Source organism: Rattus rattus, chromosome 7 (genome assembly GCF_011064425.1).
Source record: "Rattus rattus isolate New Zealand chromosome 7, Rrattus_CSIRO_v1, whole genome shotgun sequence".
Classification (NCBI taxonomy): domain Eukaryota; kingdom Metazoa; phylum Chordata; class Mammalia; order Rodentia; family Muridae; genus Rattus; species Rattus rattus.
The window spans coordinates 99236748-99260896 of NC_046160.1; the positions used below are offsets into that span (position 1 = coordinate 99236748).

At 51.4% G+C, this 24149-nt stretch overlaps 2 protein-coding genes across 3 annotated transcripts in view; one reads left to right on the plus strand and one right to left on the minus strand.

Moving 5' to 3' along the window:
• Dlst (dihydrolipoamide S-succinyltransferase) overlaps positions 1-6988 on the plus strand; it is a 24757-nt gene extending 17769 nt beyond the window's left edge. Inside the window, exons 10-13 of one of the 2 annotated variants that reach the window (XM_032908149.1) lie at positions 863-936; positions 1745-1828; positions 2179-2346; positions 3969-6988. In XM_032908149.1, coding sequence (XP_032764040.1) covers positions 863-936; positions 1745-1828; positions 2179-2346; positions 3969-4103 — 461 coding nt within the window. In that variant the 3' untranslated portion in view covers positions 4104-6988. The remainder of the gene's footprint in view (positions 1-862; positions 937-1744; positions 1829-2178; positions 2347-3968) is intronic. The other variant, XM_032908150.1, reaches the window with a different exon arrangement.
• On the minus strand, positions 6957-22131 carry Rps6kl1 (ribosomal protein S6 kinase like 1). The gene is made up of 9 exons (XM_032908148.1): positions 21637-22131; positions 19586-19710; positions 18535-18627; positions 11834-11966; positions 10562-11152; positions 10140-10232; positions 9913-9995; positions 7992-8087; positions 6957-7767 (listed from the first exon to the last, which is right to left on the minus strand). Exons 1-9 carry the CDS (start codon positions 22034-22036, stop codon positions 7657-7659), a joined length of 1725 nt encoding a protein of 574 aa, XP_032764039.1. The 5' UTR covers positions 22037-22131; the 3' UTR covers positions 6957-7656.
• Positions 22132-24149: the final 2018 nt, after the last annotated feature.

Genomic DNA, 24149 nt, shown 5'->3' on the forward strand with positions numbered 1-24149 from the left:
AGCCCAGCTTCCCAGCCGGTCTCATATCATAGGCTAGCTCAAGTTCTGGCTGTAACCCCTCCGTCCCCCTCCCCCTGGACCATGCACCCTTTACTTGGAGGCTTTCATGTTTGGCGTAGGCTCCAGGTTGGCCTTTGACCTCGGGTTAGGGGCCTCATTGGGAAGGCTTGGGTTTCGTACTCATTTCCTTTCCTCTTTGCTCTCATCGTTGAAGTGTTGATCTAGCTTACAGTTCTTGTTTCATATTGAGGCCCTCTGTGTTCCTTGGAAGATAGGAGAGGGGACAGTGACACTTTGCAGTCCTCAGTCTAAAATCCCTAGTCTCTTCCTGATTGAGTGCTGTGCTCTAGGTACACAGGGGGGCTTTCTTTGCTCTTGGCATTTCTCAGACTTGTCATTTACTTGACATGGAACAATCCAGTGTGACTCTGGGAGATTCCCACGCCTGCTTTTCTTACAGGGGGTTGGTGTCTAGTTTAAGATGGTATTTAAAAGCCAGGCCTCCTCCACTGCCATCTGGATCTCTAGAGAGAGGAAACTGGGCAGCGTGCTCTGCACTCCTTTGCCTTTCCCAGAGCACTTGACATCTAGCCGCTGTCTGCTCGGGGAAGACGTGCATAGATTAGTGGTTAATGTGCTTCTACTGTGTGCACCTTGTGTGGCTCCCATGTTCAGGTTGATTCAGAGGCTTGGGAAACACTGGTATGAACCGGGATGGGAGCCAGGAGAGTCGGTTATTTGTAATGCAGTTATTGACATGGTGATTAGTCGGCCCGCACCGCATTGGCTACCGAAGACTGACTTTGTTAGCCTGAGCCTTGGCCAAGAGGGTTGTGAGTAACATGCGTTCTCTCTTTCATAGTGATTGATGACGCAACCAAGGAGGTGGTGTACAGAGATTATATTGACATCAGCGTCGCAGTTGCTACCCCGAGGGTATGTTGGGGCGAGAGTTGGAAGTGTTTGCCTAGATCCTGTCTTAGTTATTTCTGTTTCTGTGCTAAGACACCAGGACCAGGGCAACCTAGAGAAGGAAGAGTGTTGGGTGGGTTCGGTTTCAGAGGGTTGAGAGTCCACGGCCATCGTGATACAGAAGGTGGCAGCAGGCGTGGTACTGGAGCAAGTAGCTCAGGAGCTGAGCTTACACAAAAGACAGTCACAAACTAACTGGGAATAGCATGGCGGCTTTGAACGTCAAAGCCTGCCGCATCGACATACCTCCTCCCAACAGGAGGCCACACCTCCTAATCCTTCCCAGTCACACCAACCTCAGACCACGTGTTCAAATATATGACACTGTGGAGGCCATTCTTGTTCAAACCACCACAGATCTCACCTTATTTATATTAGAAAGATGATCATATAGAAGGGATTATCTCCATAGTTCTGTATTTTTAGGAGATCATTAGTAAAAGTACATTTTAAAAAAAAATACCACGGGGCTGGAGAGATGGCTCAGCGGTTAAGAGCACTGATTGCTCTTCCTGAGTTCAATTCCCAGCAACCACATGGGGGCTCACAACCATCTGTAATGAGATCTGATGCCCTCTTCTGGTGTCTGAAGACAGCTACAGTGTACTCATATACATTAAATAGATAAAATCTTTTAAAAAAAAAATCATACCACATTCCTTATCTTAGTGTAAGTCTTCTCAGTCACGGTGAGTTTCAGGTGTTCTGGTTGGGGAAATTGAAACTATACAGAGTGCTGTTATTTGCAACTTAAAACAACTTTTCACTCCAGGGTCTCGTGGTTCCTGTCATCAGGAATGTGGAAACGATGAATTATGCAGATATTGAACGGACCATTAATGAACTGGGAGAGAAGGTACAGTAGAGGAAGTGGGCGCTCGAGCGGGTGGGCAGTTGAGGGAACAAAGCCTGCAGAGGGGGCGTTGCTCAGGGATCTGGAGTCTGCTTCTCTAAGGGCTGCACGGCCTCCCAGGAAAGCAGTGGCCACGTGGGCTAAGGAGAGGCATCTGGCAGAGTGACTGAAATCTCTACATTCAGAATCTTCTGTGGGAAGAAACGTTGATTGTAGAGTCTGGGTTTCTCCGAAGGTGGTCACAGTCACCTTAGCCGAGCCGCTGTTTGCACTTCTGATCTCAGATCAGAGTTTTCTAGATTGACTGTTTTGGAGCAGAGAGCCCTGGTTTGACTGCTGTTTCCTGTTCTTAGGCCCGGAAGAATGAACTTGCCATCGAAGACATGGATGGGGGCACCTTCACCATCAGCAATGGCGGAGTTTTTGGCTCACTTTTCGGAACACCCATTATCAACCCGCCTCAGTCTGCCATTCTGGGCATGCATGGCATCTTCGACAGGCCTGTGGCTGTGGGGGGCAAGGTAGGAACCATAATTACTGAGACCTTTAATCGCTAAATGGCTGGCTGTAAGACAGAGGCCTAACCAGATCCTTACTGTAAAGCGTCCACTGTAATTTCAGACTTAAGGTTCAGGTCTTAATTACTAAATGATGATTAAGGCAGTGCTTTTCAGACCGATGGGGATGCCGACATCATCTGGGAACTTGTTAAAGAAGCAGGGGCCAGACTGGAGAGAGAGTCAGCACAGGACGAGAGGCTGCTCTTGGCAGAGTAACTGGATTCAGTTCTCAGCATCACCTAGTGGCTTGCAGCCATCAGTGATTCCAGTTCTGAGGTGTCGGGTACCCTCTTCTGTCCTCCTCCGCTGTAGGCATGCCCGTGGTCGCAATGCATGCATGTAGGTGAAATGCTCATACACGTTAAAATAGTAATTTTTTTTAAAGTAAATTCTTAGACACCCCCCGACGCCCTCCCCCCACAGTCTACTGAAGCAGAAATGCATGGTTCTGATGCATGTTAAGGTTTCCTGATTCTCACTGACGCATTGTCAGAGCGCCTCAGCGGGTCAGAGATGGGCAGAGTTGACCCTGGGAAACAGGGCACAATGTGCAGCAGTCTGGACTACAGAATTGTATGAGAAAGCTTGTAAGTTTTTGACAAGTTCAAGGTATGAGGGAGGCCAAAGGGCTTGAGTCAGCTATTGGAAGATAAGTTAGTTTAAAAAATTTTCTGAGACTTCTGTACCTAAGATGTTTCTGAGTCATTGACTCCTTTATAAATCCAAAACTCATAGGTCTTTTTCTTGGGAAACAGTTACACACCTAGCTTTGCACATAGCAGACTTATTTTCTTATTCATGAATTTTAAAGACAGGGATTCTCTGTGTAGCTTATTTGACCCAGAATTATCTATGTAGACCAGGCTGGCCTTGAACTCTGAGATCTGCTTGCCTCTGTCCCCTGAGTGCTGGGATTAAAAGTGTGCACCACCACACCTGGCAGATAGCAGAAAATTTAAACTCAAGATTAGTGTTTTCCGGGGCTGGGGATTTAGCTCAGTGGTGGGGCCCTTGCCAAGGAAGGGCAAGGCCCTGGGTTCGGCCCCCAGCCACAAAAAAAAAAAACAAAAAAAAAAAAAAAAAAGATTAGTGTTTTCCTCCTCAGATTTAGGGATGGTGAGCAGTGGTAAGTGTTCGCCTCGCATGTTCCGAGCCCCACGCTTGACAAAGCCGGCATGGCAGGCAGTACATGCTGTGATCCCGGCACTCGGGAAGCAAAGGTCACGGAGCAATGGTGTGGTGTCTTCCGTGGTTTATGGCGAATGTGAGAACAGTCTGTGCCACATGAGACCAGTTTCAAAAGCAAATAGAATGCAGCTTTTAAGCTGTAACTCGAAGGCAGCGGCATAGGTAGAAGTAGGGCACTTGCGCAGTGTACAGAAGGCCCGGTGTTGGGTCTACACCCGACTCTACATCCCAGAGCTTTGCATGAGAGGACATAAACCTAAGTCACCCAGAGGCAGCAGAGGTAGGAAAGACTGGAACTAGAGGCATCAGTATGGGCCTTGCTTTCTCCCCTCTCCCCTCAGCGGGGCCTTTTCTCAGATCTGCTGGATACAGGTCTGTTGATCTCTCCTCTGCAGGTGGAAGTCCGACCTATGATGTATGTAGCCCTGACCTACGACCACCGGCTGATTGATGGCAGAGAGGCTGTGACTTTCCTCCGAAAAATCAAGGCAGCAGTAGAAGATCCACGAGTCCTCCTCCTAGACCTTTAGGAGGAAGCCACACACCCTACCTACTGATCATGCAGGAACTGAAAACCAGTCTTCTCCCCGACCCTCCTCAGTCCCAGGTTAACCTGATGGCAGGCAGGCACTACCATTGGCCTCGAGCAAGGACTCCAGGGCACTACGTAACCAGCTCTCATGGGTCTTTTTTAGTGTTCCTTCTAGGCTCTTCCTCTCTCCGTGTGACTCTTACCTTCTGCTCTCTTGGGCCTGAGCGAGAGAGAGAGAGAGCGAGAGAGAGAGAGAGCCCTGTGGATGCCCATCAATAGTCCTGCCTTTATTCCAGTCCTCTACAGAGACACCTTTGCTTCTCTCCAGTAACAGTATGCTATAGGGATACCACCAGGGACCATGTGATTGAGTTTCTGTCTTTGGAAAGTGTTCTCCAAAGATGCCTAGGGGGAAGCTTTGCCTCCCGGGCTCAAGGCAGCCTCTGTTGCAGCTGTTCTTGGTCTCACTTGATGCCCCCTGTGTGGGCATAGGTGATGAACATAGGCAAAGCGGGACACCCTCATCCTAACCTGTCAGCGGCTTCAAGGTGCCTCTCTACCTCTGATAGGAAGCACAGGCTGGAGGATTTGGGGATAGGCACAATTGTGCTGGGTCCCTGAGGCTACCTGTTGTAGTCACTGATGGGAGTTGAACCTTGGCTTGCCTTCACAGGCTCCATTGTATGCTGGCACTGGGAAGATTCATGTTGTCATAACTACGTACAACTGTTGTCCATCATACCAACCCTTTCCAGCTTCTAGGAATCACTCTAGGACGGTGTTCTCACTTAAAGCAGATTTTAGCATATCATGGTAGTGGGACAGCCTGGTGAACGGACTGTTCTCACCAGATCAGGCTGATGAGAGCTTTTAAATTCAAGGTGGTACGAGCATGTGCTGGGAAGGGCTGTTCTCTCCCTTCCTGGGATGTGGCCTGTGGGGAGCAAGGACTTGGTTCCTCTGGTGCAGGACACAGATAAGGGGAGGATGGACTGTGGCGGGAACCAGCCTCGGGAGTTAGGAGAATGAAGAGATAATGACGTCATCGCTATGCTCACCCTTCAGGGGCAAGTGGTAGTTAGAATATTCTTGAAGCATGGTGAAATGTAATTAACTGGTTATGAAAGCTCCTAGGCCTTGTGTCCTGCACTGAGCCTGAGACTGCTGACAGCTGACATGGGGCCATTAGTGCTGAATGCCCTTTTTTCTTGTAATCCAAGACTCGCTGGGGGGAGGGGAAGAGGTCAGTATTGAGTGCCTGCAGCATCTGCTACTACAGCTACACCATTCAGAACTTGTAATGAAAATATTTAAAGAGACTGATTTTGAATGAAAATTAAAGGGCAAATGTTCTCAAACAGGGCTCCAGGGTCTGTGGTCCTTTTGACCCTTGAGTCTGTACAGCCCCCGTCACTGTTGGCAACCACAATGTCATTATCACTGAGAACCACTTCATCCTGCGTTGACTGTCCTGGTGGAACCCAGGATATCTTTGTGTATTCTTGTCTCTGAGCAGCACACCAGGCCCCCAGCCAGCCAGGGGAACCCACTGTCTCAGTACCGTGGGTTCTTTTCAGGGAGCCCGTGACCCTGACAAGCCAACTCCTGAACAGAAATTGTGGCGCCCACCTATGTGAAGCCCCTTCAAGACACCAAGGGCAGTTTCGCTTTGAAGGGCTTACATAATTTCCTAGATAGAGTGAGGAGGCATGAACACTCCTAATACCATTTGGACTTGGTTGCCATGTGTGCACCATTATAACCACATCTGGTTATAACGAAGTGAGGGGTCGTCTCCTAGGAGCAGTAGTAGTATTTGAGGAGCAATGGACAGGACAGGGTTGGTCACCAACCCAGAATCTCCCCAATGGATAGGCACGATGGAGCAAGAGGCTTAGGCACAGCCTTGCTTTCCCACACATCTGCTGACCGTTTGCAGAGGGGCCCTCCCTCTGGTGGCATGTCCCAGGAAGAAGTGAGGTCCTTGAGCAGTTGCAGCTGGGTGGGTTCGTGAATTATGTATCTGGTCTAGTGTTTGATATGCTACAAGTTTTAAATTTTTCCACCAGATTCCTGGAGTTAGCTGCCCTAGTGTATTGAAAGGCCATCCATAAGCCCTGTCAGGACCAGGACCATGGTATTCCAAATGTATGGCTCGGCTGAGTGCCAGACGTACAGTGTATCGGCCGGGCAAGCCTGGAAGGGACATGTACTCCGTAAAGCAGTGGCCAAAGTTGCCTGGCATTATGGGTTACCACAGAAAGACCCTACACACTTGTGAGCCAGCTCTGCCAGGTTCTAAGCTAACCTCCCAAGAACCTCTCTTCTCAGGAGAATCTTCCATGAGCTGACTGAAGATTATGTGATCCTCAGGCACCATGACCAGTTGAGGTGTCTGTCTCCTTCCTCCCTTTTTTCTGAGGCTGTTCTCAGGCTGCTTCCTTGTAGGCACTATATTGATGCAAAGATACCACAGGAAGAATAGGCTTTATTAGAGGGCAGACAAACCCTAGGCACTTCGAGGGCCAGCGCACTCGTGGGCAGGCATGCACGCACACACGATCTAGGGATTGGTCAAGTGAAGTTTTGTTGCACGTGCACGCCCCAGTGACTGGGCAAGCCCTCAAACCCAGGCTGTCTTTGGAGATAACCTCTTCCTTCAGAGACCAGAAATGCCTGTCTGAAGGCACTGGGTAAAACTGGTCCCTGTGCTCTGTGGTATCTCATTCTAAGTCAGCAGGCAGTGAAGCAAACAGACGCTCATACCAAAATGCACAGTGGGAAACAACAAACGCCTGAGAACCAACTGCTGGTCCTGTGGAGCAAGCTCTTCTGACACAGGAGAGCCAGCCAGAGAATAAAGCACTTTATTCTGTCTCCAAACTGTCTAAGTGGTACAACTGCATTCTAATCCCTCTCTTAACCCCACTGGCTTCTCCTCCCCTTAATTCTATTCTCCAAAGTCAGAAATCAGAAGTTAAGGTCAGGACTGGGGAGTGGGTCATACTATGCCCCCCTCCCCACTTCACCCTACAGACTAAGCACCTCCCTAGCACCCAGACCCCTATAGGAACAGCCTCTGGTTGTAGCAGCCCAGTAGTTGCATGACTAAAGTGGACCCAGGACAGTCCTGGTTTGGGTCAACTGAACCAGAGGTCCAGTGTCCTGAGATGTCTCCAGAGATGCCCTGCGTGTTAGACAAATGGCAGTGTCCCCAGATTCCTCAGTTGGCTCTGCAAGTGTTGAGCGGTTTGGAACTAGAGCAACAGAGGGCGCCCTTTAAACATGACGGTCCCTGCTCATGGTACAAGCTGTGCGTTCAACAGGCATCTGTTGACTGATGAGTGTAGGTTGTTCAGCAGGGTGCACTTCACTGCCCTTCCAGCAGCTTCTCCAGGCCTGTAGCAGTCCTCAGTCTGAGGCCCAAGCAGGTCGTAAGCAGGAAAAGTGGCTGCTGCCCCACGATCTTCCCCTGAAGTCCACTGATGAGGGGCCGGCCCAGCTGGTAGACAAGAGAACTGGGCCGGCTGCTTTGTCCACTTACCAACCTCTTACCCCATTAGCCTGCTCCACTGGATAGAACTGAAAAAGGGGTGGGACTTGAGTTTGCTGGTGCCACCACCTCCGGCACCTAAGCGCCGCTGGGGATCGAACTGCAGCAGCTGTGGGGAGAGATTCCAGTCAGCACGCTGCAACCCTTCCCCATCCTGGAGCTTCTCCCGGGGCTACTATCACTGGGATCCCGAGGGTGCTCTTTCCTTGTTAACCCGGTCAGTAAGCCCCTCCCCCATGACTTTGGCGGTAGCAGACACGGGCATTCGTGGGCATTTTTGCTTCCCAGCAGCACTTGAATTATCACGTACATGTGGTTCCTTTCATCCCTCACCTCAGTCAGCAGAGAGGCTGCTGGGCGACTGAGCCACTCAGGCAGCTGAAGTTGGGTGTGGGCTTGGAATCCTGAGGGGTGGCTCTGGGACAGCGCCTGGAGAGGTGGGGGACACAAGGAAAGGCCATTAGCCTTTAGGGATGCTTACACCCTAGTAGGGATGCTTACACCCTAGTAGCAGTCAAGACTTGCACCCGCGCACACACGCACAGACACACACAACACAGTCCAAGAGGAAGATCTTGGTAGTTACCTTGTGCTAAAATCTACTAATGACTGTTGGGAACAGCACTAAACTTTCCTTACGTCTCCATAGCTACATATGCAATGGCAGGCCTGCCAGGCGGCCATTGAGGCCAAGGCAGGAATGTGATGACAAGCAGAAGTATGTTGAGATTAGGATGAGCCGCAGGAAGAGGGCAGGAGAGCCATGTGGGCTTAGGTCATTTTTATAACGGGTTCTCAGAGACCCTGAGTTATGACCAAAGGCATGTCAGGTCTGGCCTTTGGTCACTCACACTGTGGTCTTCTGGTCCCACGTCAGCCTATTTCCTGTTCAGATGTAGTTGGTTCCCTCTCTTACTTCCCAACCTGCCTGGCCCCACATGTCGTTCTGAGCTCATGTGAGTGGAGTACAGAGTGTAAAGCCTGGTCATGTGGGTGGTGTGTGTGTATGTATGTGTGTAAATATGTGTGTATGTATGTATGTATATATGTGTATGTATGTGTGCGCATGTGTGTATGTGTATGTGTACGTGTATATATGTATGTATGTGTGTATGTGTGTGCATATGTGTGTATGTATATGTGTGTATGTATATGTGTGTATATGTGCATGTGTACATGTATGTGTGTATGTATGTATATATGTGTGTATGTGTGTGTAAATATGTGTGTATGTATATGTGTGTATGTATGTGTGCGCATGTGTGTATGTGTATGTGTACGTGTATATGTGTATGTATGTGTGTATGTGTGTGCATATGTGTGTATGTATATGTGTGCATGTGTGTATATGTGCATGTGTACATGTACGTGTGTGTATGTATGTGTATATGTGTGTATGTGTGTGTAAATATGTGTGTATGTATGTATATGTGTGTATATATGTGTGCACATGTGTGTATGTGTACGTGTATGTGTAAATGTGTATGTATATGTGTGTGTATGTATGTGTGTGCACGTGTGTGTACATGCATGTGTGTGTGTGTGAGAGAGAGAATATGGAGGCAGGAAGTTGAAGTGGGGTGTTTTTCCCCTATTTCTCTCTTATTTTATTTGGGGTCTAACTGAGCCCTGTTGGCTGACCAGCCATCTCTGGGAATCTGCTGTCTCACTCGAGACCCGTGTTAGTGTTGGGGATGTGCGTCATCACACTTGACTTTCACATGGGTGCTGGGGATCACACTCGAGTTTTCATGCTTGAGCAGCAGGCACTTTACCAACTGAGCCACCCCCCACCCCCGCAGCTTGCAAGTGGGCTTGGCTGACCCCGCTGATACGGCAACGGCTGACTTGTAGAAAGAGCCTTCTACCATCTCAAATTGAGGTATAGGCATTATATAGCCCTGAAGGGTAAGGGGGACCGGATAGTAGGAAAGGGAGATTTAAGTTATAATCCAGAGGCCTCCAGGGAAAGGTTGCTGCTTTTCCAAGCCTCAGGCCAGACATGCTCTTCCATAATCCTCTGGCTATGCCAACTCACATAACTCACAGAAGCCAATGAGTCTCCTTAGCCACAGGCCCTCATGCGATAGGAGTTCTATTGCCGGTGGTCTGATGGGTGGAAGGACATTCAGCCCAATGGTCAGGCAGGGAGAACCAGGCAGCCTCTGTTTTGACCCTGGCCAGCTGGCTAAGCCCCTGCTCAGCCTAAATGGACTCCACCAGGGCTCTAGACCCTCCCTGCCCAGCTACTCACCATTCCTGTGAGCAATTCATACAGAAGTGACCCATAGCTCCACCAGTCACAGGCTTCGGTCAGCTCAGAAATGCCCCCAACCTCTGTGAGAACAAGAACACATGCATCCCTTGCCTCACATTAAAGGGCCCTTCCTGTTCGCATTCTAGCACCCACTGCCCATCTCCTGTCTTTAACCCATGCAAAGGCAGCCAGGATCTAGAAACCTCCCCCGACTTCCTTCTTGCCTGGAGCGCTGTACAGACAGTCCACAGCCTCCTGGCTGCACTGGGGCTCCACTTCTGACCACTGGCCAAAATACGTGAGTTGGACGTGACCTTCTTGTCCAGTGTGCAGCGAGGATTGGTGGGACAAAGGTTGAAAGAAGCATCACTGAGCAGCTGGAATCTCCAGGCAGTCCCGACACAATCATGTCCGGGGCCAAAGGTCACCCCAGGTGGAGTGTCCCTAGGAGTGTGCCCCCTTGCCGCCCAGGGTCCAGGGGTGTTCCTAAAACTGCCCCCCAGCCCTGTTCATGTCTTCTCTAAAGGAACAAATGAAGGGAGGGGAGGAGGGAGGAACAGTATGTAGTTCATAATCTTGGAGGCTCTGTCGATTCTGGGCTCCCACGTGAGGAGCGGGGTTGGAGTAGAGAGGCTGGGCATCTTACCTGCCTGGTCCAGGAGCAGGTTCTGTGGGTTGAGGTCCCTGCACAGCACCCCCTGCTCATGCAGTGCCTCTAGCGCCAGCAGCATCTCAGCCGCCCACTGCTTCACCTGTCCCTCCCTCAGGCTCCAGGCAGCTCTTCCGCTCCCCAGGCTGGCCCTGTTTGCTGATGGGGGGTTCTGAGCCCTGCCTCGGCCATAGGCCCCTAGCACCCGGTCAGCCCCTTCTCGTACCCAGTGGAGCCTTTGACTGGGTGCTGGGTTCGAACTCTGGCCAGCTCGCCTGACTTGACTGTGCAAGTGGCCACACAGGGCCGCTGTGAGGTCTGAAGAGCAGACAGTACTGGTCCTGGGTGAAGGTTCACCATCAGCCTCTTTCTGAAGCTGGAGGGCTAGGGGAAGGCTCTGGGAAGTCCACGGAGGCTCCACTGGGGTTCTGTCCTGCCTCAAGGTGTGGCCTGGTGGGAGCTTTGCTGGGGTCATGAGGTTGTGGCGGGTGCTGAGTTGGACTTTGCACTTCTCCTGGGCAGAGCCAGACTTGAGCCCAGAGTGTTGAAAGTGGTCCTGGGAGAGTAGATGTGACCAAAGGGTGCCTCCTGGGCCAAAGAAGGAGTGAGAGTATAAGAAGGAAGACGAGCCCAGGCCCGACCCTACCTTCCCTCCATTTCATCAAACCCCCGTCTGCCTCTGCAGTGATCGGATCACCCTGCTCTGACCCACGCCCGGGGAGCTCAACTTCACAGCCTTCGTACCCCATTGTAGGTGAGCTTGGATGGTGGAGCTCCAGTGGTCAACATGTTACGCTTCCTCTTCCGTTAGGGAGAGTGGCATCACAAAAGGTAGAGGCCACGCATGGATTTATAGTGACCACATCATGACCCAAGGATGTGCTTCGCTAGAATCACTAGACATCTACTGCAAGGCTCGGTTCCTGCCTTGACAGTTTTAGTCACCAGCCTTGCCATGTGGCCATTCAGGGATGGGCACTGACCAGGAAAGCCAAGACCAGAGGAAATGGTGACAAAGAAGACAACTGAATAAATGTCCCCGTTCACCTGCCTAGGATGGAGACATCGTGCCCAGGATGTCCCTGCTCCCTTAGTGCCATACAGAGCTCCACGGCAGCCTGGTCCCGCCCTCAGCCTTCAGAAACGTTGGGCTCCCTGTCTGTGCCACATGTGTAGAACAAGCCACATTCCTCCTCAGAGCTCAGAGTTGGGGAGAACAGTAATACCTCAGGGCTCAGAGGAATTGATGGCCCTCACAGGTCCCCTCACCTTGCACGTGCTCCAGGTGCAGGAAGATGGAGTCCTCGCTCACGAAGTATCGCAACAATTTTGTCATGAAGGGGACGCCGTGTGGGATGATGGTCAGCCGCTCCCGGCTCACCATGTGACACCTGGGAAGGCTCTGGGGAGGGGACAGGGTATGTAAATGAGCTGACATTGCCCAGGCTTTGGCTTCAGGACACTAGGATATGAGGTGGGAGACCGGCCGAGTAGCATCTGCTTCCACCAGTTCCTGACCCAGCCCTCACCCCAGGAATCCCATGGAATCCATGTCCGAGGGTGAGACTGCATGCATGTCAGTCTTGGAGCCCTGGGCAGTGCTCAGAGGAACAGGCAGATTTGGGCTCTGGAGGGTGGCATGGACACCATATGCATGTCGGAGGGGAGGGATAGGCAGGGGTGTCAAGAGCTCTGAGAAAGTTCCAAGAGGAATGCAACATGGCAGCAGCTGGGCAGCACCTGCCTTCACGATGAAAGTTCCTCCGGTTGCTGGGTCCTGGACCACCTGCACCTGCCAAAGTCCAGGAGGCACTGGTCAAGGTACGTGTTAGTCCCGGCCAACGTCCATCCTGTCCTAATCCTCACCCTTACTAGACCCAAACATCCAAGCTCTGGTGCTTTTTTCTCCAGCAGCTGGGACTCCTACCCTCAGGGGAGCTTTCTCACACCATCTAGCCTCCTGTCTCCTCTGGTTGTGAGCTCCACAAGGGCAGAAACCATCCTGTCCAGCTTGGAATCCCCACAGTCCTGCATAATGCAAGGATGGGATCGATGCTTTGCTTCTGACGGCAAGAGGTCACGAGTACTCTCTGTGGGTTTGCCATAACCTCATGAGAACATCTCTCCCTGCTACCTACACTAGCCAGGCCCTGTGTGGCCCGAGGACAGCCAAGATCAACACTTCAAGATCAACACTGTAGGCTTTGGCCAGACGCCATCGTCCCAGCAGGGATTGAAGGTGGCATCACGGCTGAAGCATCTCGGAGCTAGTCAGTTCTGAGCTTCGCTTGCAAATGACGCTAGGCAAGGCGAGGTGGCACACGCCTTTAATCCCAGCAGTGATGGAGAGAGAGGCAGAGGCAGGCAGATCTCTGTGAGTTCAAGGACAGCCAAGGCTACATGGCGAGCCCTTTTCTCAAAACAGAACAAAACAAAACAAAAACCCCAAACACGTGAAGAGCCTGAGGCTTCTGAGAATGCGGTTCCAGATCGGCAGGGCTGACTGCAGCAGGCTCGGCGCCCTTCAGGGATATCTCTCCTTTGCTACACTTCTTTTTAAATAAAGTGAGAGTGGTTGTGTGTGCACAGCAACCACCTGGGAAGTGTCCTTTGATAGTAGCCCTCTCCTTCTCGGGGTGGCTTTGGTAAGTGGGGATCTGGGTCCACACTCCACACTACTTGACAGTGGTGAAAACAGCAGCCTAGGGACGGAGTAGGGGAAGAGTTTGTAAAATGGCGCTGGGCCTCATACATTCTAGGATACAGCTGTCACTGATTTATATCCCCTAGCTCAGGGCCCCAGTCTTAGAGCTTGGGCAAGGAAACCGGAGTTCTTAACTACCAAAGAGGAATCATAAATGCCCACCTTTGCTATGTCGCTGGTTTGTTAGGTCATAAATAGGAAAGTCCCTAATGAAAGCCATGACAATATCACATGTCTGCCAAGTCACACACCTTCTCTGAACCCTGTGCTTGTTTCTGGGTTGTGTGCACTTGACGTGTGTGTGTGTATGTGTGTGTGTGTGTGTGTGTGTGTGTGTGTACTATGTGTGTATGCAGTGTGTGTGTGCAGTGTGTGTTGTATGTACTATGTGTATGCAGTGTGTGTACACAGTGTGAGTATGTGTGTGTATGTGTGTACGCAGTATGTGTGTACACCGTGTGTGTATGTGTGTGTGCAGTGTGTGTACACAGTGTGTGTATGTATGTATGTGTGTATGTACTATGTGTATGCAATGTGTATGTGTGTGCAGTGTGTGTACACAGTGTGTATGTATGTATGTGTATGTGTGTACACTGTGTGTGTATGTGTGTGTGTGTGTCCGTGTGTGTGTGTAGAGGCCAGGCTTGATGCTGCTGGATGTCTTCTTCCTTAGCCTTTCTCCATCATACTTTTTGAGGCAGAGTCTCTCACTGAGCTTGGAGCTCACCTTCTCAGCTAGGTTGACTGGCCAGCAAGCTCCAGAGAGCTGCCTGTTTACTGCCTCGGTATTGGGGTTACAGGCATGTACCCCACTTCGTCCTGCTTTTTATGGAGTTGCTGGGACTCAAACTCAGATCCTCAAGTTTGCATGGGAAGTACTTTGCCAACGGAGTCATTTCCCTACGCCGCCTAAAAATGGGGATCGCACAGGCAGATCGTACTTTATACCATCACTGTGCTCGTTGGTAAAAGCAGAGGATCAAGTGTAAATCTTCCTCAGCCTTGGCAATTACCAATGTCATTGTAGAAGAAACAGGCATCGTTCACTGTGTGCTAAGGGCTTCAGGTGGCTCGTGTCATTGCGTTCTCCCCACCAGCTTTGTCGGTGACATTGAGGTTCTGAGAAGTGTAACCACTCACTTTCAAGCCTACGGCTGAAAAGTGGTAGCATCAGAATTTGAATACTGACAGACTGACCCGAGAGTGGGGTGAGCAAGTGCCTGCTGGGCTGGGACTTATTTTCTCCATGAAAATGAAAGTAGGGGGCTAGGCTCACCCCACACCTTCTTCCTACACCAGGGCAGCAGGATCCCCTCTGACCACAAGGGGTCTCCCTCTAATGTCTAGAGACCTAACTCAGGCTGGCCTTGGCTCCCTGACCAAACTTGTGCAATGTTTAAAGACAGAGGGAAACACTGGGGTCATTTAGGAAAAGATTCCCACAAGTATTGCCCCCCCCCCAGCTAGTTCCCCACCATCCTTCCCCAAGTGGTATTCCCCGCCACCACCTCCTTGGCCAAGTCCTCTGATTTACAGTCAGAAACTCACTCAAGGATGGGAACCAGAAATTAAAAGAGGACCCATTCATCAAAAACCTGTATATTCAAAACATATTAAAACCTATTTTCTTTTGGAAGGAATTAGACCTAAACATTAACAACAATGACTTTGAAGTTAGGTGGGGCAGTGAATTGATTTCTTTTCCTTCTTTATTTTTCTTCCTTTTTTTTGTTTTAAACTCACCACTCTCTCAGTCTATTTCTAGCAGAGCAACTGATACAACCAAGCAAGCAAACACACCCTCTCCCTCTGATAAGTGGCCTGGAGGACAGGACAGTGGCCAGCACCTGACTTCCTTGGATCTTAGTTGTGCTCTCTTTGAGGTAATTATTAAGGAGCTGGAAATGTAGCTTAGTCGGTACAGTGCTTGCAAGGCACACATGAAACTCCAGGTTTCCTCCTCAGCCTCACGTAAACTGTGAATAATGATATACACCCCAGTACTCAGGATATGAAGGCAGGAAAATCAGGAGTTCAAGGTCATCCTTGGCTACATGGCAAGTTTGAGGTCTGAAAAGTGGGGGCAAGTATTAAACTACAGCACTGCCAAGCACAGCTTTCTGTGGGATGGAAGATGTCGTCCCGCAAGGTACAACGGGCAAGCCATCAACCCCAGTGGCGGTGGAGTCCATGCAAACGAGACACAGAGCACTAGATTATAATTAATCCACAAATGGGAGGTTAGCCTTATAATTGGGAAGATGGAAGGCAATTGTGGCGACTTTTGAGTGTGTGCATGTGTGCACATGTGCATACACACACACACACACACACACACACACACACACACACACACACACACACTCCTAAGGGGCTAGAAGATGGCTAAGTGGGCAAAAGTGCTCACTATGGAAGTTTAAGACCTGGGTTCAAATCTTCCTCACCATGAAGAAAGCATCACCGTTGAGCAGGGATAGGAGACTCACTGGGGCTTGCTGGCCATCAGCCAGCTCAGTGAAAGACCCTAAGGTGATCTGGTGGAGAGTAATAGTGGGACACCTGGCATCCTGTGTGTGTCCATGGGGAGTTCTTGGAGCACTGAGATACACCGTTGGTGAAAGTTATGATATGGCCTGTTTTTTTTTTCTTTTTAACATTTTATTTACTTACTTACTTTATGTAAGTACACTATAGCTGTCTTCAAACACACCAGAAGAGGGCATCGGACCCCATTACAGATGGTTGTGAGCCACCATGTGGTTGCTGGGAATTGAACTCAGGACCTCTGGAAGGACAGTCAGTGCTCTTATCCACTGAGCCATCTCTCCAGCCCCTGATAAGGCTGAATCCTGGGTGGAACCTCTCTTGAAGCAGGCAAACCCCAAAGCTTCAAAGGTGTTCTTGATTTTTGTTTGTTTGGTTGGTTGTTTTTAAGACAGGGTCTCTCTATTATAAACCCTGACTGACCTAGAAGTTGTTATGTAGACCAGGCTGGCCTCCAACTCACAGAGATCTGCCTGCTTCTGCCTCTAGAGTGCTGGGATTAAAGGTATCGACCATGCCCTCCCCAGGTCAAACAGGTTCTTAAAGGCTTAGAGGGGACACTACTCTTAAGCAAAGTTGGAACAGAGAGTGGGCAAGGTCAGTGCTCCATTTGAAGTGGGCAGCTCCTCCTTGGCCCCCTAGAGTTACATGAGAATGTGAGCCCCACATCTCAAGAACTGATCCCCCCAGGAGATGCTTGACTTTCATATAAAATCCACACATTTGAAAACGTTGGTAACAACGACAGGCCCAAAACCTGTATTTGAGCCAAATAAAACAAGAAGCAACTTGGAAGTCCTTTCTTCCTCATGCCCAATTCAGAGTGCGACTCTCTGAGGAGGTCCAGAGAAGGGTGGGAACAATCGCTGACAAAGCCCCCAGGTGTCCCGGCTGCTACCTCGCCCTCACACGTCCACTTCACTCCTCCCTGCCACCTCCGTCCCTGCCAGCACTTCTGCAGCCCTGTCAGCCCCACAGCCAGAACCTTCCAGGGGCCCAGGACTGTCCTGAGCAAGCCCTTGGCTTCCTTCCTGGGCCTGAGGGTGGCCACTAGCAGACACTAGCATGGCTTTGCAGCCTGGATCTGCCTGGGCAGAGCTGTGGAATGGGACTGATGGCCTAACACGTTTCCTAATTTGGGGAAATTTCTGTCCCTGGCTGGAACATAACCTAGAGGAGGAAGAAAGACCCCGGGAGGGAGCTGGCACTCACCCCTTGAGTATCTGAGAGAGCATAACAAGGGAGAGAGTCAACCTAAAGATCTTAATGTGTCTTTCCCCTCTGCATGGGCCTCAGGGCCCTGAGGTTTAAGTGCTCTGCACATGGGTATGTCCAAGGGTTGAACAAATCAGCGTTCTCTCACAGATTTCCTCTTGGCGGTTCCTCCTATATACCCAGCTCTGGGAATGTCTACAGTTAAAGTACCAGGGGTGTAACTTTCATTGAGTGTTTCCCAAATGTATTTAGTTCAGAGTGCCTCTCTTCAAACCTGGCGTTTCACTCAGAGATACGGTGTCAGTCGGTCTGTCTGTGAGAGCAGCTGTGCTTAGCCAAGGTCAGCCCGTGGCCACTGTGCAGTTCAGTGGGAGGGGAGACTGCAGCAGATGGGAAACTGGCCGGACCTTCCCTGAGCCTGGGGCCTGTTCCAGGGACCCAGGAGAAGCAGCTGGAGCAAGGCCTAGAGATGGGAACTTAGCCCTCCCTGCTCCTGTCGCTTGCACTCAGAGCCATCAACCATGCATTAAGTGTCTTAGTGAGTGCCAGGCCTTTCCCAAAAGTTGTTTCATTTCCTTCTCAAATCACCACTTTGGGGGGGAGGAAACCAAATCTCAGAGCTGTGAGGGGACTTGTCCAGGGTTCACTGGCCAAACCCAGAGCATGCTTCCCAGTGGCATGCTGCCCTACTATATGACAGAGAGGCACACACTGCTCTCTCTTTTCTCTATGGGCTCCCAGACCCACCAAAATTGCCCAATGCTTTAAACTACACACTCTTGGTTTCAGCCCTAGAAATTCTAACTCCACAGGTTTGGCAATAGGGTCCTGATATCTATGTTTGAGAAACTCACCAGATGATTCTTAGAACTGTGTAGGGAGCCCTGGGCTAGAGGCAGAGGGCAAACTGATAGAGGCTCAACTCTTACATGGCCTCTTTGTCCCTCAGATTTCTCCACTTTAATAGGGGTTGGGACATCATCGCCTGTCTTCTTGTCCACTCTGGATTAAGGGAAAGGGGAAAGGGAAAAGGTGCGAGTTGGTCACAGGATGAAGACAGGACTACCAGAAGAAAAGGGTGGAGCTGCCAAGGCCCTCTCAAAGAAATGCATATGTCCACTGGTCAAGCTGGAGAGAGGGACCTTTCAGTACAGGAAGTGCTCAGCTCTGTGTGTGTGTGGCGGGGTGGGGGTGGGGGTGCTGGGGCTGCAGCCTGGCAGGCAGGAGGAGGGCTGTGGGAAATGGGCAGATCCCTGGGCATAGGGTGGGATCCTCCCACCATCTCTGGGAGCTGTCTGCCTGACTGCCTGCCTCTTCTCATTCTCCAATTCCTCCCTAGAACCTGACAGGTTATTTTGGGAGAGAAGAGGAGCCACTGGACCCGGCTGCTCTCCCCTCCGATGCGGGCAGCACAGTAGATGCCCTCCATCCTGTCCTACCTCTCCCTCATCTGCCGCCCCTGACTGCCCACATCTGCTTCCCTTCCCACAGCCCAGGGCCTGCTCACCTTCTTGATGATCCCAACGACCCTGCATCCCCTCAGCTGCTCCAAAGCAGAGCTCAGGGTGCGGATGGGCCGCAGCCTCAAGCTGCTGAAACCCTGCAGAGGAGAGAGACAAGGCCTCAGCTGTGGCTGTGGGCAGGGTCTCTGGATGTCAGGACAGTGGCTAGGATTGTGGTCCAGGCAGACCCTGCCTCGCAGGACAGACTGAGTAAAGGAGCTGCTCTTGATTCAGAGTTTGGGGCACACTGGTTCAAAGCACCCCAGCTGGCTCTCGCTCAGCCCCTGCCCAGCCATATTAGGACTGCTTCCAGGGGTTTTAGAATTTCCTCTTCCAAAGTCTTGTCTATGAGAGGCCTTCGGGATTTGTGGAGTGGGAACATGTGCGTCTCAGCCTCAAAATTTAGACAACCTACTTTTGTGAGAGGCAAGCTACAGGACACAGAGGACCGTGACACGGAGAGTACAGTTGGCCACTGGGTTAGAAAAGCAACAGGAGGGGCTGGAGATGGCTCAGTGGTTAAGAGCACTGACTGCTCTTCCAGAGGTCCTGAGTTCAATTCCCAGCAACCACATGGTGGCTCACAACCATCTGTAAAGAGATCTGATGCCCTCTTCTGGTATGTCTGAAGACAGCTACAGTGTATTTATATATAATAAATGAATAAACCTTTAAAAAAAAGTAAAAAAAAAAAAAAAGCAACAGGAGGAACATTAGATTCAAAGGGGTGTGTGTGTGTGTGTGTGTGTGTGTGTGTACGCACTCAGCAGAAACAGAATTTAGAGACTCTGGGTACTCATGTGAGAAAGGCACACAGAGTCACACACAATGGGGTGGGTGTTTAAGTCACACGTGTTCTGTGAGGCTGAATGAGGCATGAGGGTGGGGGAGGGAGGAGGGATGGGAGGGCAACCCTGCCTCACACTCAGATTCATATCCCCCCACCCCCCTACCCACTCTTCCCTGGGGCAGGAGGGGAATGAGAGCTTCGGAAGTGGTTGTTTCTCTCCAAAGTCCTCTTTCTCTTCCTCAGGGATCCAGGGCGGTTTTCCTCACCGTGTTGGGACTGGTTCCACTGCCCAGTGTCCGCTGCAGGTGGCAGTTGAAGATCTCCTCTGCCCTCCGTAGGTACTTGGTAATTTTCAGTTTTACGGCTTCACACCTCTCCTTGTTGGGGTCAACTGTGGAGAGCCAGGAGTCACCATCCGCAGTCACCAGGACTGTACTCCACCCTCTCTCCTGGGCTTTACCAGTGGCTGAGATGCCAACTCCATTAACTACGTCTGCCTGTCACAGCCGATGGCTCCTAACTCCCAGATGGCTTTAGCTGGTTCATCCCGCAGCTCCGTGTTTGAGAGCAGGGGCCGAGAAGAGAGATGCAGGAGCAAAGGGGGAACCACCATGGCCCTCAGATGGTACCCACCACCTCACTGGCTGTTCTCACACTCCGAGAAGGAACCAGGTGGAGATTTTCAAGTCCCTTTCCTTCAGAAGAGGAGAGAGAAGCTTCTAGAGTCCAATGCTTCCTGTCTCTGCCTCCCAGTATGAAAAAGGCCAGGGTGGAGGCCAGATTAGAAAGACAAGAAATGCTTCGGGCGCTCCTGAAGCCTGCACATGTCAGGGTGTCCTCAACAATGGGTCTGGTGACGCTAGTCACCATAGCCTGCCACAGGCCCTTGTGTCTCAGAGTTAGCATGGAAACGCCTCATTCTGCCCTTATCAGCCCTTCCCTCTCCCCTACAAGCCTGGGCCTCCCTCCCTCCCTCCTTCCCTCCCTCTCTCCCTCCTTCCCGCCCTCTCTGTGGAACACTGCTAGGCAGTAGACATCACACATACTATCCTTCAGCAGTCACATCTAGAAGATGTCCCTTTTTAGGTCCCTCTGATTCTCCCTTTGCTCTTCCCACCCAGGGTTATAATTGCATATCCACCTGTCAGCCAGCCCCGCCCCCTCCAGCTGTCACTCACGCCCCCTCTACCTGTCAGCCAGCCCCGCCCCCTCCAGCTGTCAGTCAGCCCCACCCCCTCAGGAGTGCAATCTCCAGAGGCCACTGCCCAGCTCCATGGCCAGCCATGAGCAGTGGCCAAGTACATAAGCCACAGGAGCTGAAACAGTCCCACCCTCCGGGTGTACCCCTTGGTAGTTATGGAGCCTTGAGCAAGTCCTCCAACTGCCCCATGCCTCAATTTCTTCACCTGGAAAATTAGTTCCTGCTGGCATTGAGAGACAGCTCATCTGTTAAGAGTACAGGCTGCTCTTCCAGAGGACCTGGGTTCGAGTCCCAGCCTCCCGTGGCAGCTCACAACCAGCTTTAACTTCAGTTCCACGGTATCTGACACCCTCACACAGACATATATTCAGGCAAAACACCATTGCACATAAAATAGATAAACAAATGAATCATTACAAGAAGAAGAAGAAGAAGAGGAGGAGGAGGGAGAGGAGGAAGAAGAAGAAGAGGAGGAGGAAGAAGAGAGGAGGAAGAGGAGAGGAGGAAGAGGAGGAGGAAGAGGAGGAGGAGGAGGAAGAGGAGGAAGAGGAGGAGGAGGAGGAAGAGGAGAAGAAGAAGAAGAAGAAGAAGAAGAAGAAGAAGAAGAAGAAGAAGAAGAAGAAGAAGAAGAAGAAGAAGAAGAAGAAGAAAATTAGTTCTCGCCCAGAGCCACACACACTTGTAGCCTGAGCAGTCAGGAGGCTGAGATAGGAAGATTAGCCTGGGCAACAATGAAAAACCTATCTCAAACGATGATGATGATGATGATACTTTGTCTTTTTTCTTTTCAGAACTGAGGACCGAAACCAGGGCCTTGCGCTTGCTAGGCAAGCGCTCTATCACTGAGCTAAATCCCCAACCCCGACGCTGATCATACTAATAACTCCTAATTAATAGTTACTTGTAACTATTAATGTGAGGCTCGATGAATTAATATAGTAGACACCTAATGGGATCTGCCAGGTAGAAATGCCTTAATAAATCCAAGTCCTCATTACTGTCCTTCATGGAGGCCTGGCAGGGTTAACCCTGTGCCCTAGTATGGACAGAGACAAAGGATCCTTCATTGGCCCTCTCCTGTCCACCTTCTGTGTGGGCACATCCCCACCGTCTCACCATGCACACCGCGGAGCAGCACGTCCACACCATTCTGGTAGTGGTTGAAGGCAGCCTCGTAGTCCTCGCTGACGTCTCGCTCCAGCGCCAGGTGGATCTGTGTCGCCGCGTCTACCAGGTAGTCACGCTTGGACATGTCAGCCGTCCCTGCAGCTACCCGGTGACGAATCTGCTCCAGGTACATGCAGGCCTGGGACCGTGCCCGTGAACAAGGCTCTGGCTCCAGGCCTGGGCCTGGTGGACATTCACAGGCTACCAGGCTCATAGTGGCCCTGCTGCTGTGACCTGCAAGAAGCAAATGCATCAGGGAAGCACGTGTTGGGAACCACACCCCTGCCTGTACTCCTGCTTTCTCCACCAAACTCTGGAGAGACTTGATATTCATATCCAAAGGTCCCATCTTTGAGCCTTGTCCTACCTCAATGACAGAGTAAACACAGTGAGGGCCTTTCTTTTCTTTTCCATTCAAATTCAGTTCCACAAGTACCTTCCCATTGTATTGTACGTACAGAGCACGGAGAGCTGGGGACACCCGTGACCCACAGCTGCCTTTAAGGGTTGTCCACAGAGCAAACCCAGTGTCAAGTGCGTAGTAAACGTATGGAAGTCACACACTGACTGGCTCGAAGCTTCTGGTCTCACTTCTCCCCCTCCTCCCTGCCTGCCTTGTAAAGTTTCATTCAGATCCACAGTAACTGTCCTCAGCCAAAACACAGTTTAATACCTTTGGCCTTGAGAGGTCTTGAGTCAGTGAGTGGGGAACGCCCCCGCCCCCTACCCAGGCACCAAGCTGAGAATGCGGAGCTCATCAAAGCCCCTTGGGAGGTGAGGTGACTGACAGATTAGATGCCAGTTCATGTGGAGTTCAGTGAGAGGGTCAGGGTGACCCAGCCCTATGGAGGCTATCCCAGAAGTCCAGGGGCCAGTGAGCCTTCCCAAGGACCTGACAGTAACTCCTCCCCAAAGGCTCATGGGATAAGAGTGGCAGCTGGCAAAGGGGAAGGGGCAAAGAGAAATAGAAATCAGCCAGCAGCGTGGCCTCTGTCCCTCACAGCAGCATAGCAGCCACCTTTGCTGTCTCGGGTGTCCTGGAAAATGGCCTTTTATCCCCGAATGTTTTCCGGCTCGGCAAGAGACACAGGATAAAGGAGGAGGTGGGGAGGAAATGCACAAATCCAAGCAGCCAGGAGCTAAGAGTCTTGGCCAAGATGAGGCCAGGAGATTGAGAAAGGCGGCTTTCCTGCTCTGCCAGGCCCAGCGGGACAGACAGCTTCGAGGCCTGTGCTGGGGCATCAACGCCTGCTGCGCAGGGCTGCGGGTTTCAGGTCCATCTCTTGGATCCGCATGCGGGAGACTACAAGTGTCAATCAAACAGCGCGTGCATGCCCCCTCCAACCCCCCCGCACCCCCCCCCCCCGCGTACTCAAGGTGCATCACTACAGGGAACGTCCAAGGACGTCGGGTTGAGGCAGGGAGGGGAAGGCTCCTCCTCCCCTGGGAGGATGGCTGAAGAGCAGAACAAATACTCTACCTGTCCGCGTGCCAGAGCTCCGGGCCAAGGCTGTCCCTTCACCTCTGCAAGGCTCTCTGTCTGTGCCTCCCACCCTTCCGCAGGTGCCTGGGGGTGGGGGTGGGGCGTCTAGCCTGGTGCCTGCCGGCCATTGGCTACGGATGAGCTCATCCGCAACCCGTTAGAATAAACCTCCAATCACCGCCTTCCTCGGCTTCTGACAGCCCTTAAAGCCCTAGAGTTTGCAAGGCCAGAAACTCGGAGCTGGGAGTGGGAGTGGTTGGGGATGGATGTGGGTGAGTGAGTGTAGGGTGGAGAGAAGAGGTCTTTTGTCACCTAGGGTTGCGGGAGGGGCCGCCTCAGATCTCTAAGCCAATGAAACTTACCACAGCACTTCCAAGAGACTTTCCTCATTCACTACTTCAGTTAGTCAATGTTTCTCTGTTGGATGTGTACTCTGCCCCAATGCCTAGTGTGGGAATGCCTCTATGGCTTCACAGATCAATCTGCCCAGATCTTCCTGGGCTCTAAGGTCGGGCGAGTGGTTCGGAGTTGAGCAGCATCGAATCCTAACCTGGAGTTGGAAAGGCATTCCCAAGAAAGCCACAAATGACCCGAGCTCCTTATTTGTCAGAAGCCACACTGCGCTTTGCTGTGGCCTTGTCTCTTTGATGTTTTTCACACAGGTCTCCTCTGGCTCCTTTCCTCCTCCACACCCCCTCTGACCCAGAGCTGCTGCCTTCTCTGGCGATCAAACTCAGGTCACTGGGCTCAAACGGCAGAACTTCATGCCCCGAGCCACCTCACCAGCCCCAGATTCATCTCTTTATTAATGAATGTGATGGTTTCTATTTGCTTGGCCCAGGGACTGGCACTATTGGGAGTTGTGGCCCTGTTGGAGTAGGTGTGTCACTGTGGGTATGGGCTTTAAGACCCTCATCCTAACCGCCTGGAAGTCAGTAATCTGCTAGCAGCCTTCAGATGAAGATGTAGAACTCTCAGC

Bases quoted from the DNA above. Each gene is read 5' to 3' on its own strand.
- Rps6kl1 (XM_032908148.1), bottom strand. From the start codon at position 22,036: ATGGGACCTTTGGATATGAATATCAAGTCTCTCCAGAGTTTGGTGGAG. The intron at 19,711-21,636 runs GTGAGACGGTGG...GGCTCTCCACAG, and splicing joins GCTGCTCCGCGGTGTGCATG to TTGACCCCAACAAGGAGAGG. The intron at 8,088-9,912 runs GTGAGTAGCTGG...CCACCTCTCCAG, and splicing joins ATGAATTGCTCACAGGAATG to GCGCTGTCCCAGAGCCACCC.